General features: G+C 40.5%; 1 protein-coding gene and 1 pseudogene across 2 annotated transcripts; one reads left to right on the forward strand and one right to left on the reverse strand.

Moving 5' to 3' along the window:
• Window positions 1-605: 605 nt before the first annotated feature.
• Window positions 606-6,514, reverse strand: LOC109909724 (microtubule-associated protein 6 homolog). Of its 2 annotated transcripts, XM_020508738.2 has the most exons (4): window positions 5,316-6,494; window positions 3,933-4,158; window positions 3,374-3,422; window positions 606-2,560 (listed from the first exon to the last, which is right to left on the reverse strand). In XM_020508738.2, exons 1-3 carry the CDS (start codon window positions 6,059-6,061, stop codon window positions 3,378-3,380), a joined length of 1,017 nt encoding a protein of 338 aa, XP_020364327.1. In that variant the 5' UTR covers window positions 6,062-6,494; the 3' UTR covers window positions 606-2,560; window positions 3,374-3,377. The 2 variants fall into 2 exon arrangements, with proteins under 2 accessions (XP_020364327.1, XP_020364326.1); XM_020508737.2 differs by lacking the exon at window positions 3,374-3,422 and having other exon boundaries at window positions 5,316-6,514.
• A 128-nt stretch (window positions 6,515-6,642) lies between these two features.
• On the forward strand, window positions 6,643-12,540 carry LOC109909444 (diacylglycerol O-acyltransferase 2-like; annotated as a pseudogene).
• Window positions 12,541-13,469: the final 929 nt, after the last annotated feature.

Raw genomic sequence — 13,469 nt, forward strand, 5'->3', positions numbered from 1 at the left:
GACAAACAACAGACACTGCATGTGATCAGTCCTTCATTGGATTGGCTAGGAAAGCAATCAATTATTTTTTCCATTTTATAGCTGCAGTTGTCTGAGGGCACCTTTTGTTTGTGGGAAGCAAAATCATTTGTTGACTTCTTGTTGATGGGGCCATTTATATCTCAGAACTAATTCCTGATGATGGTTTTCTGTTCCTCATTTAGCAATAGTGGGAAGTGTTCCTTGTTTTACAAATTGTAAAGCATTTTTTTGTTCAAGTTGTACTTTATGCTTATATGATTAAATAATTGTAATTTGACAGAACGTAAATTCCACTGCCGTAACCAAAACTTTATTGTACCACCCAATGGGAAATAGCAAAGCAACCAAACCATCTTCACTGGACCTTACATAATTTCTCTGAATCTTTAATGTCCACTAAAATAAAAAGAGGCAGTTTTGGTGCCCTCATTTTCCAATAGGTTTTTCAATCTCTCTTTGTCTATGTAGCGTAATAAAAATCACTACCTCTTCTGAAGGAGTCTGAGAGAGTGTCTATGGGCCAGTTCAAGACTGCAAGTGCATTAACTAATACTCTATCATGATAATAAGTCACAACATTCAGATTCTGCTTCAACATTTTTAATTAGTTCATTCAGAGCAAGCTGAGAATACAAGCACACAATCACAACACGTCTGCAGTAAATGACATCATATTGTCTTCATTTCACACGGTTTGAGTACATTCGCATCAAACTGACAGCATATAGATGAGAGAGTAATAGCACCGAGGTGTGGTGTGCTCAGCACGTTAGTTACTGTACTGGGGGGGCAGGCGCTAGGAGCCGGCGAGTTGCGGAGGTCTAACACACTGAACCCTGACAGGCACTAGAGAGCAGGGTGGTCTGGGGGTACAATAGACAGTAGCAGACACACAGCAGCATATGAGAGGACTGCCACATACTGTAACACACTGGCGGACTGCAGGTGCACAGACATAAGAAAGACAGGGTGAGATGATTTCAGAGTAGCACTTACTGTGAATAGATGTGATATCAATGGTTCCAGACAGACAGCTGCATGTTCCAAAAAGTGGTTTTGATCTTCTTATCCTGGCCCCCTCCTTATCTTTCTACACCTAACTACTGAGCCCATTGAAGAAAGTGGAGGTGATTGAGTAAATACAGTAGGTTTTCCTATGTCCTATATCATACATATGCTAATTCTTTTACATTATACATGTTTTTGCACACCAATAGCATCACAGCTTTGTAATGGCTACAATAACGACGAATCATTAAATAGGGGTATATTATCAGAAATACATCCGTTTTCATACTGTATCAAATAACTGGAAAGTGGACAGAGTGGTTCTCACATTGAAGAAGGCAGTAGAACCATGTGTGTGAAGGCAGAACTACAAAGCTGGTGGGTTGACATAACAGTTTCAATAGGCACTAGAGTACTAAGTGCTATCTTCTGTACTGTAAGTCAGTGACAGTTTTCTTGTTTGTTTGTGTAGACACTTATGGTATGAGATCAGACTATGACTACACATGCAGTTATTCTGGAAATGGTTTGCCTCCATTTGATTTCTCATGAATGATTTCAATTACAAGCTAGATTGTGACCACAAATAGGGCCTTGCATGCAAGCTGTAGCAATTACATTACAGTTCAATTGGTTTCTTAGCAACCAAATTTATGAAACCAGATATCCTCCCGAATATGATGAAATATTAAATGATATTAAATCTTGGTCGAAAGAGCGCAGTCACTGTAACCAGGAAATGCTACAGTAGTTAAGATTTTATATCTGCAGAGACCACATGGTCAATGCCGTCTAAGAGATGGAAAAGAAGAACCATAGAGAATCCATCATCACTATGATGATAGGTAGTCAGAAAACAAAGCTAAACCTCTCACTGCCTTCAACAGCCGTTTAAGAGCCACATACTCTGTATCAATGTCCCTCTGTTTTAGAATGGTTAATCATTCTTTCAACAAAGGTTTGACAAATGCAACAAAATAATGTGCAAAAATGGTGCTGAAGTTTTAACAGAGAGAGGAAGTGCACACACACGCACGCAAACACACACACACACGCGCACACACACACACACACACACACACACACACACACACACACACACACACACACACACACACACACACAAAGCATTATAGTTAAAGGAGGGCATGGTGAAGATGTCAAACTTTCAACTTAAAAGCTCCACATCTAGTGAGTATACACAGAGATGAGGAACATGAAGGAAAAGACAAAGAGAAAGAGATAGACAAAATGGTTGAGATTTCTCTAATTCTTTAGGCAGCCTTTAATTCCCCAAATTAAGTAGTGCAGAGATGTTTTGTTTTTACTTTTTTGCCTCAGCCAGTCTATTGCTTATCTCTTTGCTCTTCTTTGAGATAACTCCTCCTGGCTTGGACTCGTCTGGTTTGGTGCTCGTGGAGGTTTTCTTCTTGGTTGACAGTGCACCAGCGATGGTCTTCTCTTTCACCTTTTTCACCATTTTGCTCGTTGTTGTTGGTGTCTTTTTTGGTTTAGTTTTTGTCTTGTCCACCTATAGGGGCAGAGACGAGGGCAGTTTGTACTTGACATCCTCCTAAAACTGGAAGTAAACTATGCAGCCAAAATGTCATCAGTCCAGGTTACAGTATCATCTTTGCAAAGATACTGTGTGATACAGTAATACAAAGAGCTCATGAATCTCGAAGGTAATTCATTTCCTGGAGATGTTACAGTAAATGTTTATTATGAGCATGCAATACATACCTTCCTGTTACTAACATCAAATAAAAATAAAATAGCAAATGTCATCATCTTGTTGGTAATATTTGCAATGCGTGGTTAGTGCACTTACAATGAAAGAAAACCGCTTGTGTCTATTGTAACAAAATCTCTGCTTAGAAAAATGAATTTCACAACACAAAGGCTGTGTCTAAAATACAAATTTACAGTATAAAATTGGGGTTAATATAAGAACAACTAACTTAATATGCACAATCTTATTCTATTTCCCTGGGACGAGACTATATTTTTGGTCATTCAACTATTTTTTAATTTTTTTAAAGAAAATTGTGATGTTTGCCTTTTGTATAAAGTGCCTCTTCTGACACCAATCAAACCAAAGAACTGAGAGTTGAAATGTCATGCAAAACAATACATTCATTTAATGAATCCAAGCTCTCTTGGTGGTCTTGAGAGAGGCATTCCAAACTCTGAAGATGTGGCTGATAGCTTTACAGAAGGATTGAATTATCTGTCAGTTTGGTGGCTAATGTGACCCTAGTCCTGTTGGTTAAGGTGCATTCATCAAGGCGTGAGTTAATCTGAGGTTAACCTCCATGCCTTCCAGAAGAAATTGACAACACACCTGACTACAGCAGATCTAGAATAGAGCTGCTCTCAGTCTCAGAACAGTCCTACAAGAGTGAGAGAGGGAGGGGCCATATAAACATAGCATGCAGACACATGAGACTTTCCTACCACGCACAAACATGCACGTGGAGATTTAATTAACCTTGATTGATTACATTAGTTTTGTGATGTGCTAATGTTTATCTTCATTTTGTAGTTTAGACAGTTCCTCAGGGATTTTATGCTGTACAACTTTGCAAAGTAATTAGGACCATGGAACACGCAACAGTGATGATCTCAATCATTATTATTGTAGCATCTAAATCAAAATAGTATATTGCTTGAAGGAGAACATATACATGAAAACAACCATGTCCAGAATAACTAATGCAGTTGGAAGTGTAATTTGCATTATCTTAATTTTCATTTAGACATAAATACATAAACATGAATTGGCCCGTCACAGCAACAGGTTGGAAAACTCTAAATTGAACATGTATTTTGTGCAATTAGATACACATTTTAACATAACATAGTTAGTGTTCAGTGTCATATGCATGTTGATGTGGGCTCACCTTGGTGGTCTCCTTGCCGCCCGGCTCGTTGTACAGGCTGCGTATCCTTCTGCGCTCCAGCAGCTTGTTGTCAGTGGGCTGCACCTTGGTCTGCTCCCCCTTGTAGGTGGCGCTGTAGCTGGTCTCCAGGCTGGTCTTGTCCTTCTCATCCAGAGGAGGTTTGTACTGAGACTGGGGCTTGGTTAACTTCACTGGCTTCACATCTTTGTATGCCTTGAACTCATTCCTGAAAATCAATGAATCAGCAAACTCAGCATTCATTCCACTGTTGTTTTGTCTAGATGCCACTGTATTAATTCATCATAAAACAAATCACTAAGTCTTATTATGAATCCCAAACAAACATTGCTGTTGCCCAAAATCGGTGGGAGGAAATTGACCAGCCAAAGTGTGGTCTACAGCCAAAGTGTACACCGGGAGTGTAGCATGACTCGTTAGTCTCTTAACTGCCATTACAGTAACTACAACACAGAGATTCTGCTTACTTTTACACACAGACGACAGCTGCAAAACTCTCTCCATATTTTACACAAAAACTTGACCTTGCAGTCAAAAATGAGGGAAACAAAGGGAGAGCCCCCCCAGAGAGGCCTTAGGGATAGGTTGAGAACAGTAGACATGATTATATCCAGAGCTCCTTTACTGCCTTGGCCATGACATGATGTGCTTCTGTATTGATCTGGTAATAGAGGAGGATGAAAGAGGGGACAATCAATGCTGCTGCAGCTACCAATGACAATATTAGTCCGATCATCATGATCACAGGACACTGAAATGAGAGAACATATGTTATATCAAATATCAAAGTAAAAAAACATGTAAGATTAAAATCTAGAAAGAAACTGACACGTACAATTAATGATGGAGAGGCAGCGTGGGCTTTCTTGAGTAGATTATAAAGCCCAGTAGGGATTATGTGCACTTTATTGTCAATAGACTGAAGGCTACATGCATCTTGGCTTTGCTACTGCTAGTACACTAACTACCAAAAATGCATGCATCAATTGTTAATCAATTGTATTTAAATATTGTGCACAATATGTTCTTATCTTACCAACATGTGCACAATATTTAAATACAATTGATTAACAATTGATGCATGTATTTAGGTAGTTACTGTAATGCTATATTAAGATGTTGTGTAATTAATTGTACATTGAGTATTGGCTAAGCAACACAAAATATTGTGTTATGCCTTGTTACATCATTTTGGGCTCCACAATAAAGTTAATTGTGGCCTACATTCCATGTTTAATTTATGGTTGATATACTGTATTTAAACTGTGAAAAAAAATATTTCAGAGGCAGAAAATGTGTACATAAAGTAATTCAATAATAAACATTAAATGAAAATACATAGTCCCACAGTAATCAGATCGTCACCTATAAGAGCTGCCAGTGCCAGTTGAGACGACCTGTTTTATCTGTCTGTTCAGCGCGTCTGCTGCTGCCCTTCCTTTCCCCTCCACAGTGCCACCTGCTGGTGGCTGTCCCTCCGTTTTGGCACTCACTTTCTTCTCTACACTCTTCTCCTTCAATGGTTTCTTTTTCCTCTCTATGGATTCTTTCTCTTGCACCTTTTCTTCAATTTCACTCTTCTCCACACCGCTCTCGGGCTCTGTGACTGCATGCTCCAATTTGGTCCCAACGCCTCCTTCTTGAGCACCGGAGGTGGCAGTGGGGCTGGGTTTGGGGATCCAGGGGTGGTCTCCCTTTTTCGGGACAGGCCATGGTTTATAATCCTTCTGATACTGGGTTACGTTGTTGAAAGGAGTCGCCGAGGGGTGATATTCATTCTTGGGTTTGTAGCTGGGCTCCGGGCGTATATCTTTCCATTCCCTGAAATCCTGGCGCATCACAGACGCACTACAGCCATGTTTTCCTGATGCGGCACCAGTCGCGGGCGGTGCCTTGGCCGCCACCGCCGCCGGTTCACTGTGAGAAGGTTGGGTTTCTATGGTGATAGGTCCGGTCCTCTTCTGTCTAGATGGAGGCTGAGGATGGAGGTGTTGCACCTCGGCCACATCCGAATATTTCGTGAAAACCAGAGGCACGGCGATGTCCGCTTTGTCTAATTCACTCCAGAAGCGGTTAATGCAGCAAGCCCGTGTGATGCACGGCCATGCCATAATCAACGATGGAGATAGAATAACCTATGTACTTCAAATCTGAATCAAAGTGTTAGGCTACTGATGAGAGTCCTGAAAGAACGTCCTACTCACGAACTGGAGACGGGTAAATGATGCTCCCTGCACCCACTCAAATGCTGTCCAGTCAGGAAAATGTACTTGTCCACCTATGTCTCATTTTTTTCAGAAATCCTACGATGCTTGCTAGATGGTAAGAAATGTAAGAGTCTAATAATACAAATAGGCAAAGACCTTTGTAGGCTACTAGTTCTGCACAGCTAAAATAATTTAAATTGAAATAGACTGGATTTGCTGTGTGGAGCACATTGCATTCGCGGTCTGGATCGGCTTTCTGGTTGCGCATCAGAGCGACCCCACCCCGCTACGTTTTGTAAAACCTCAGAAGATGCCCTGGGTCTGCATTGTGAACTGTCACCTGGGTCGGTCACGTCTAGGCCTTAAAGAGGGAGGAGACACTGACTGGTTAACCCTTCTTTTCCCGTGGATGATGTACATACACGGCCGACCTCGGTCTAGTGTACAGTATAGTTTAGCTCTGCCCTCACAAACTGTAGATTAGAATGTATGATGGGAGATGTACAGGTAACTGCCAAAGTAATGTAAACACTTGAGTATGAGGGATACAAAGTATATTAAAAGCAGGTGCTTTCACACAGGTGTGGTTCCTGTCCTATTTAAGCAATTAACATCCCATCATGCTAAGGGTCATGTATAAAAAATGTTTGGCCGAACATTATTTCGGCCATTATTTTGGCTGCCATGGCTATGCCCCCATAAGATGACAATGCCCCCATCCACAGGGCATAAGTGGTCATTGAATGGTTTGATGAGCATGCACATTATGTAAACTATATGTCATGGCCATCTCAGTCACCAGATCATAACTCAGTTGAACACTTACAGTATGTGAGATTCTGGAGCAGTGCCTGAGGCAGCGTTTTCCACCCCCATCAACAAAACACCAAATTGTGGAATTTCTCTTGGAAGAATAGTGTCGTATCCATCCAATAGTGTTCCAGACACTCTATGCCACCAATGCCCAATTAAGACACTTTATGTTGGTATTTACTTTATTTTGGCAGTTACCTGTATGTCTATAGCCTAAAGCTCTGTGAGTAGGCTTTAGTTCAATACAGTACATGACAAAAAGTATATGGACATCAGCTCATCGAAAATTTCGTTCCAAAACCATGGGCATTGCTGCTATTTTTTTAAATGTATCTTTATTTAACTAGGCAAGTCAGTTAAGAACAAATTCTTATTTTCAATGACAGCCTAGGAACAGTGGGTTAACTGCCTGTTCAGGGGCAGAATGAAAGATTTGCACCTTGTCAGCTCAACCTTGCGGTTACTAGTCCAATGCTCTAACCACTAGGCTACCCTGCCGCCTCCACTCTTCTGAGAAGGCTTTCCACTAGATGTTGGAATAATGCTGCAGGTTCTTTCTGCCATTCAGCCACAAGAGCATTAGTGAGGTCGAGCACTGATGTTGGGCGATTAGGCCTGGCTCACAGTCGGTGTTCCAATTCATCCCAAAGGTGTTTGATGTGGTTGAGGTCAGGACTCTGTACAGGCCAGTCAATTTCTTCCACACTGAACCATTTCTGTATGGACATCGCTTTGTGCACGGGGGCATTGTAATGCTGAAAAAGGAAAGGGCCTTCCACAAACTGCTGCCACAAAGTTGGAAGCACAGAATCATCGAGAATGTCATTGTATGCTGTAGCGTTATGATTTCCCTTCACTGGAACTACGGGGCCTAGCACAAACCTTGAAAAACCGCCCCATACCATTATTCCTCCTCCACCAAACTTTAAAGTTAGCACTATGCATTGGGGCAGGTAGGGTTCCCAGATTCTTCCGTCAGAATTCCAGATTTCATGAAGCTCCGGCGAACAGTTATTGTGCTGATGTTGCTTCCAGAGGCAGTTTGGAACTCAGTAGTGAGTGTTACAACCGAGGACAGACTATTTTTAAGCACTACGCACTACGCAGAAAAATCAATTTACCTTTCTGTTTTATTTTGCTATCGGACACATTTCCTTTATTAGTTGACAATCATCATTGACACCCAATTCATCCCTTGCTTCTACCTGGTCTCAGAGAATTTTGTATTATTCTGTACGTAAATCCACAACACTTCATCATTTAGTATGATATTACGTTTCATATTAAGGTATGTATTAATATGTGGATGTGCATCACCCCTCTCGTATTATAAATGACAAATTACATGATGAAGTTCAAACTCGCAACCTTTGGGTTGCTAGATGTTCACCCTGACCAACCACCCTACTTTCGTTTCTGGCTTAACTAACCATCTGTTTTATGTAACCATACCAAACTTAACATACCACACTAATTTGAGTGTCCTGGATTTACATGTACTATGTTACGCCTAGTCCATGAGACCAGGATGCTTGCTTATGTAGCTTATAAATGGCATGTAACATGACTAAAGAGAGGCAACATAGCCCAGTCGGGTCATTTTGACATATTGGAACAGATAATATACAAGGATAATGTTCAGATGTCCCCTGCACTAATAAAGAGAGTACACAATGCTCTCTGTGACAATCCCAGCACCCTTCACACTGTCGCCCCTCCCTTGAGGAGTATAAACTTGCTCAACTAAGTGTGAGAGCACTGATGTCATGGGTTGTAATAGAGATCACTAGTTTTATTGCCTGTTAACTGCTAACATTTTTGGCTTTCTATGTTCAATATTGTGGTTTTTAAGACAATACTTGTGGCATACACCAGTGTCCTGCGAGGTAAGATCAGTTTTACGGGGTGCAATAAATCCATTCCAGTATCTTCATTATTAATTACATTTGGTTGATTTCTTGAATATTGTTGAATATTGGTTACATATTTTGTGTAGTTTTCAAGGTCATGAGAATAGAATATGATTACATTTTAACTAGCAACGGGTTGACATTTAACTTAATCAATCCTAATGTGATGTGTTTCAGGCACTGGCTCCGTCCTCCTGTCGGCCCTGCAGTCCCTGCTCTCTGTGCACTGGGCCTGGTGTCCCAGGCTGGAGAAGCAGGTCCAGGTCTTCTCTATCAATGCAGTCCATCGTCTCCTTCCTTATCATGGGTGAGATTCCCTGATGAGCTCTAAACACTTCACTGTCAAATGGCTGAAGTACTGGATTTTTGGTTTCTATTTATGTTTAGCATATAAATGGCCAGCCTTTTATTGGGTTTCTTGAAAAACTGTTGCGTACTAGAGGGCATAAACATGGCACCATGGTCTTAATGGGTTGCACAACCTCTAACTGGCTATGACACAGCACAAATAGTAATATATGATCTCTAAACTTGTGTGCTTCTTTGTATACTTTTTTTTGTATTTTTACAGATTTTAAAAGGACAATAGGATCTTTGTCAATGCAAAATGAATCTGTGTTTCATTCCCTGGCGTCTGTGTTGGACCAGGCCCTATATGCTCTGTGGTGATGCAGTACCTCCTCTGGACTGACCTCTGGTGTGTCACAGCCTCATGTACCATCTGGCTCTTCTATGATTGGAACACACAAACAAGGCAAGCTAATCGCTACATTTACATCGCTACTTCAGAGAATACAGTTGGAGTAGGGCACTGGTTGCTCTTCAGACTTACTGTAGCTTTTTGTTGATGATATGGTGTGTTGACTCCTAGCTGGCCGAAGGTTCTCGTGTGTAAGGAACTGGACAGCGTGGACCTACTACCGAGACAACGTCCGTATCCGAGTGATAGTAACTGCACACTGATTTGTCACATTTCAAATTAACTGTTGTTCAAGCCAATATTTGCTATTTAGTATAATTTCAATGTTGAGTCTCATATTTAACAATCTTGTGATTTCAGCTTATCAAGACTCACAACTTGTTGCCCAATCGAAACTACATCCTTGGCTACCACCCACATGGAATTGGAGCACTGAGTCTGAGTCCAATGGTTTTTCAGCCAAGTTCCCTGGAATAACACCATTTGTGGCTACCCTGGCTGGGAACTTCCACATGCCATTAGCCAGAGAGTACCTGGTGTCTGCAGGTGAGGACACTGGTCTCTGGTTAGTCTCCTCCCATACTAAAACAATGAGTGATTGTTCGTAACATGGACATACATTGTAGATGAATTTCCTTCCAAGGACAGTAAAGGTTTAATTTATAGATATGATTGAGTAGTTCTGTAAATGTTGCTCCTAAAAATAGTGATTCATTATTAATCTTCAGGGGTTTGTCCTGTGAATCGCGCCACTCTGGAGTTCATTCTGTCATGTAATGGAACAGGGAATGCAGTCATTATTAATGTTGGAGGGGCAGCTGAATCTCGGTACTGTACTCTAGGAGTTCATTGTATGACCCTAAAGAACCGCAAGGACTTTGTGAAACTGGCTTTGGTATACACAAACTATCCACACCAGAAAGCTACATTGATTCAAGGAGATACACTTTGAACAGACTGTCAAACTAATCATCTGGAGGTGAGACTGACTATGTTGTATTGTGTCTTATTGTGTTATTGTTTACCAGGGCTGACCTGGTGCCTGTGTACTCATTTGGAGAGAATGATGTGTATAAGCAGCTGATACTGAATGAGGGATCGTGGTGGAGGCTGATCCAGAGGAGGCTACAGAAGATCCTGGGCTTTGCCCCCTGTGCGTTTCAGGGCCGGGGCCTCTTCTCCCCTGACACTTGGGGCCTGGTCCCCTTCTCCAAACCCATCAACTCAGTTGGTAAGCTTACCATGTTCCCTAGAAATAGTAGCGGGACGTGTGAAAAGTTATTTATATGTTATTACTATGTAATTACCATTTGACCATGTAATTTCTTAGTAATTTCTGTTCCTCTAAAACAAAGTGCAACCAAACATTTTAATTTGATTTTTTTTACCACATTAAGGTATGTATGTGGAGAATTCAGGTACATTTTTTATCTATTTTAGGGTGAGTAACACTGATAAAATAATTTAGCCTTTTAGTTGGAAAACCCATGGAGATGCCCAAGATCAGTTCACCCAGCCAAGAAGAATTGAATCATTACCACACCATGTACATGAGCTCCCTTACACAGCTCTTTGACAAGCACAAGACCCACTTTGAGCTGAGGGAGGAGGATGTTCTGGTGATTCACTGAGGAGTGGTCATACCCTGGCCGGGTCAGACGCAAGCAATACTCGTTGGCTGCTCCAGATAAGCTGTGTACATTATGACTGAAGCTGTGACTAAAGGAACCATCACACAGATAAAAGGCTACCTGTCAAGACAGACTGAAACACAATAGATGCTGCCGGTTTTTCTAGGATAATCACTAGGTGAAGTGTCCTGGTGGAAGATTGTTGTGTTCTGTCTGGAACCATAGCCTGCTGTAGAACATTTGATGCATCATTCAATTCAATATAACCCCCAGGGGGCAGAACATTTCTTCAATTTATGGTTCTGCTGATGAAAATAAAACAGATAATGTGTATTTTAAATCCATAACATTAGTTTTTTTAATCAGTTTTCTTGGCACTTTCTAAATATATTTTGCAGCGAGAACATAGTGATGTCAAATCATTTCTGTATTGGTCTTAACAAGTCACTTGCATGGCCACACGGGGGTGTCTTGACTCTTCACTACAGTGAACGAACTAATGTATCCCAGCTATTCAAACCATTTGTAAAACATTTTATATCACGCAGGCATGCAATATCATGTATTATTAGTCGGTTGTATGCTTTAATATAACTATTCAGTGGTTCAGTGTGTATATTTAAAGATATTGTTCAGAGAGACTCTATTTATCTAAATTCACTTGTCCTCAAATTGTTCCACATAAGAACAAGTGAGGTCAATAGACACTCAAGATGTAGCTTACACATTATCATAATCTGTGACTATCTGTTCACAAAACAGTGATAAGAATCTAGGTTTTAATAAAACACATACACACTATAACATTCCCCCCTTTATTTTTAGAAGGGCACAGAACACGAAAAACATTCAACTGTCGTCACACTACATGTTTTATTCCTTCTTTAAAACGATAATGTATGAAGGCCATGACTTCTCATTGGTGCCCTCTGATGTTATTGATCATAGTTTGAATCACTAAGCCCTCACTGAAAGCCCTTATTCTGCCTGTCAGTCAGTGCAGTAGTCCCCAGCCCTTCATCCATCCACATGTGCATCTGTGGAAGGAGTAATGTGTTTGTTAACCCCGGTTAACAAGATACAGTATGTCACCATATTGACTTTCAGTTGCTTCTCAAAATGTAAAACATTTGATATATTTGTTTGTTCATTGTAAAGAAATGATGCCTTTGAGCCATTCACCCTGTAATTGTTGTTGTTTTAATGTTCTGGATTTTACAGCTAAACAATCAAAACGTGGAAAAAACGAAATACTTTATAGTAGTATCATAAAGTTGGGTTGACACCTAATCTTGAAAGTGAATCAATAAATGAAAGACTACACAACCAGCTGTAGAATATATGATTAGCCTTCTATGTATATTGGCATGATTATTTAAAATGTGGCACATACATTTCCAATTTTTACCATTACCTGTGCCCTCATGTCTCTTGCCATTTCTCTATTATGACATGGGTTATCATTTGTACTTACAGTTGAAGTCGGAAGTTTACATACACTTAGGTTGGAGTCATTAAAACAAGTTTCTCAACCACTCCACAAATGTATTGTTAACAAACTATAGTTTTGGCAAGTCGGTTAGGACATCTACTTTGTGCATGACACAAGTAATTTTTCCAACAATTATTTACAGATGTAATGCTCGTCGTGGGTGGAAGAAGAGGAGGACCAATGGGCAGCGTGGTAAGTGTCCATATTGTTTTAATAAGAATACTGAACACTGAACAAAAACAACTAAACGAACAGTCCTGAACGGTGAAGCAAAACACAGAACAGAAAATAATCACCCACAAAACCCAGGTCGGAAAAGGCTACCTAAGTATGATTCTCAATCAGAGACAACGAATGATACCTGCCTCTGATTGAGAACCATACCAGGCCAAACACAAAACCACAACGTAGAAAAAAGAACAGACTACCCACCCAACTCACGCCCTGACCATACTAAAACAAAGACATAACAAAATAACTAAGGTCAGAACGTGACAACAGACAGATTATTTCACTGTATCACAATTCCAGTTTAGATACACTAAGTTGACTGTGCCTTTAAACAGCTTGGACAATTCCAGAAAATGATGATATGGCTATATAAGCTTCTGATAGACTAATTTACAAAATTTGAGTCAATTGGAGGTGTACCTGTGGATGTATTTCAAGGCCTACCTTCAAACTCAGTGCCTCTTTGCTTGACATCATGGGAAAATCAAAAGAAATCAGCCAAGACCCCAGAAAATAAATTGTAGACCTCCACAAG

The sequence above is a fragment of the Oncorhynchus kisutch genome, linkage group LG18 (genome assembly GCF_002021735.2).
Source record: "Oncorhynchus kisutch isolate 150728-3 linkage group LG18, Okis_V2, whole genome shotgun sequence".
NCBI classification, from domain to species: domain Eukaryota; kingdom Metazoa; phylum Chordata; class Actinopteri; order Salmoniformes; family Salmonidae; genus Oncorhynchus; species Oncorhynchus kisutch.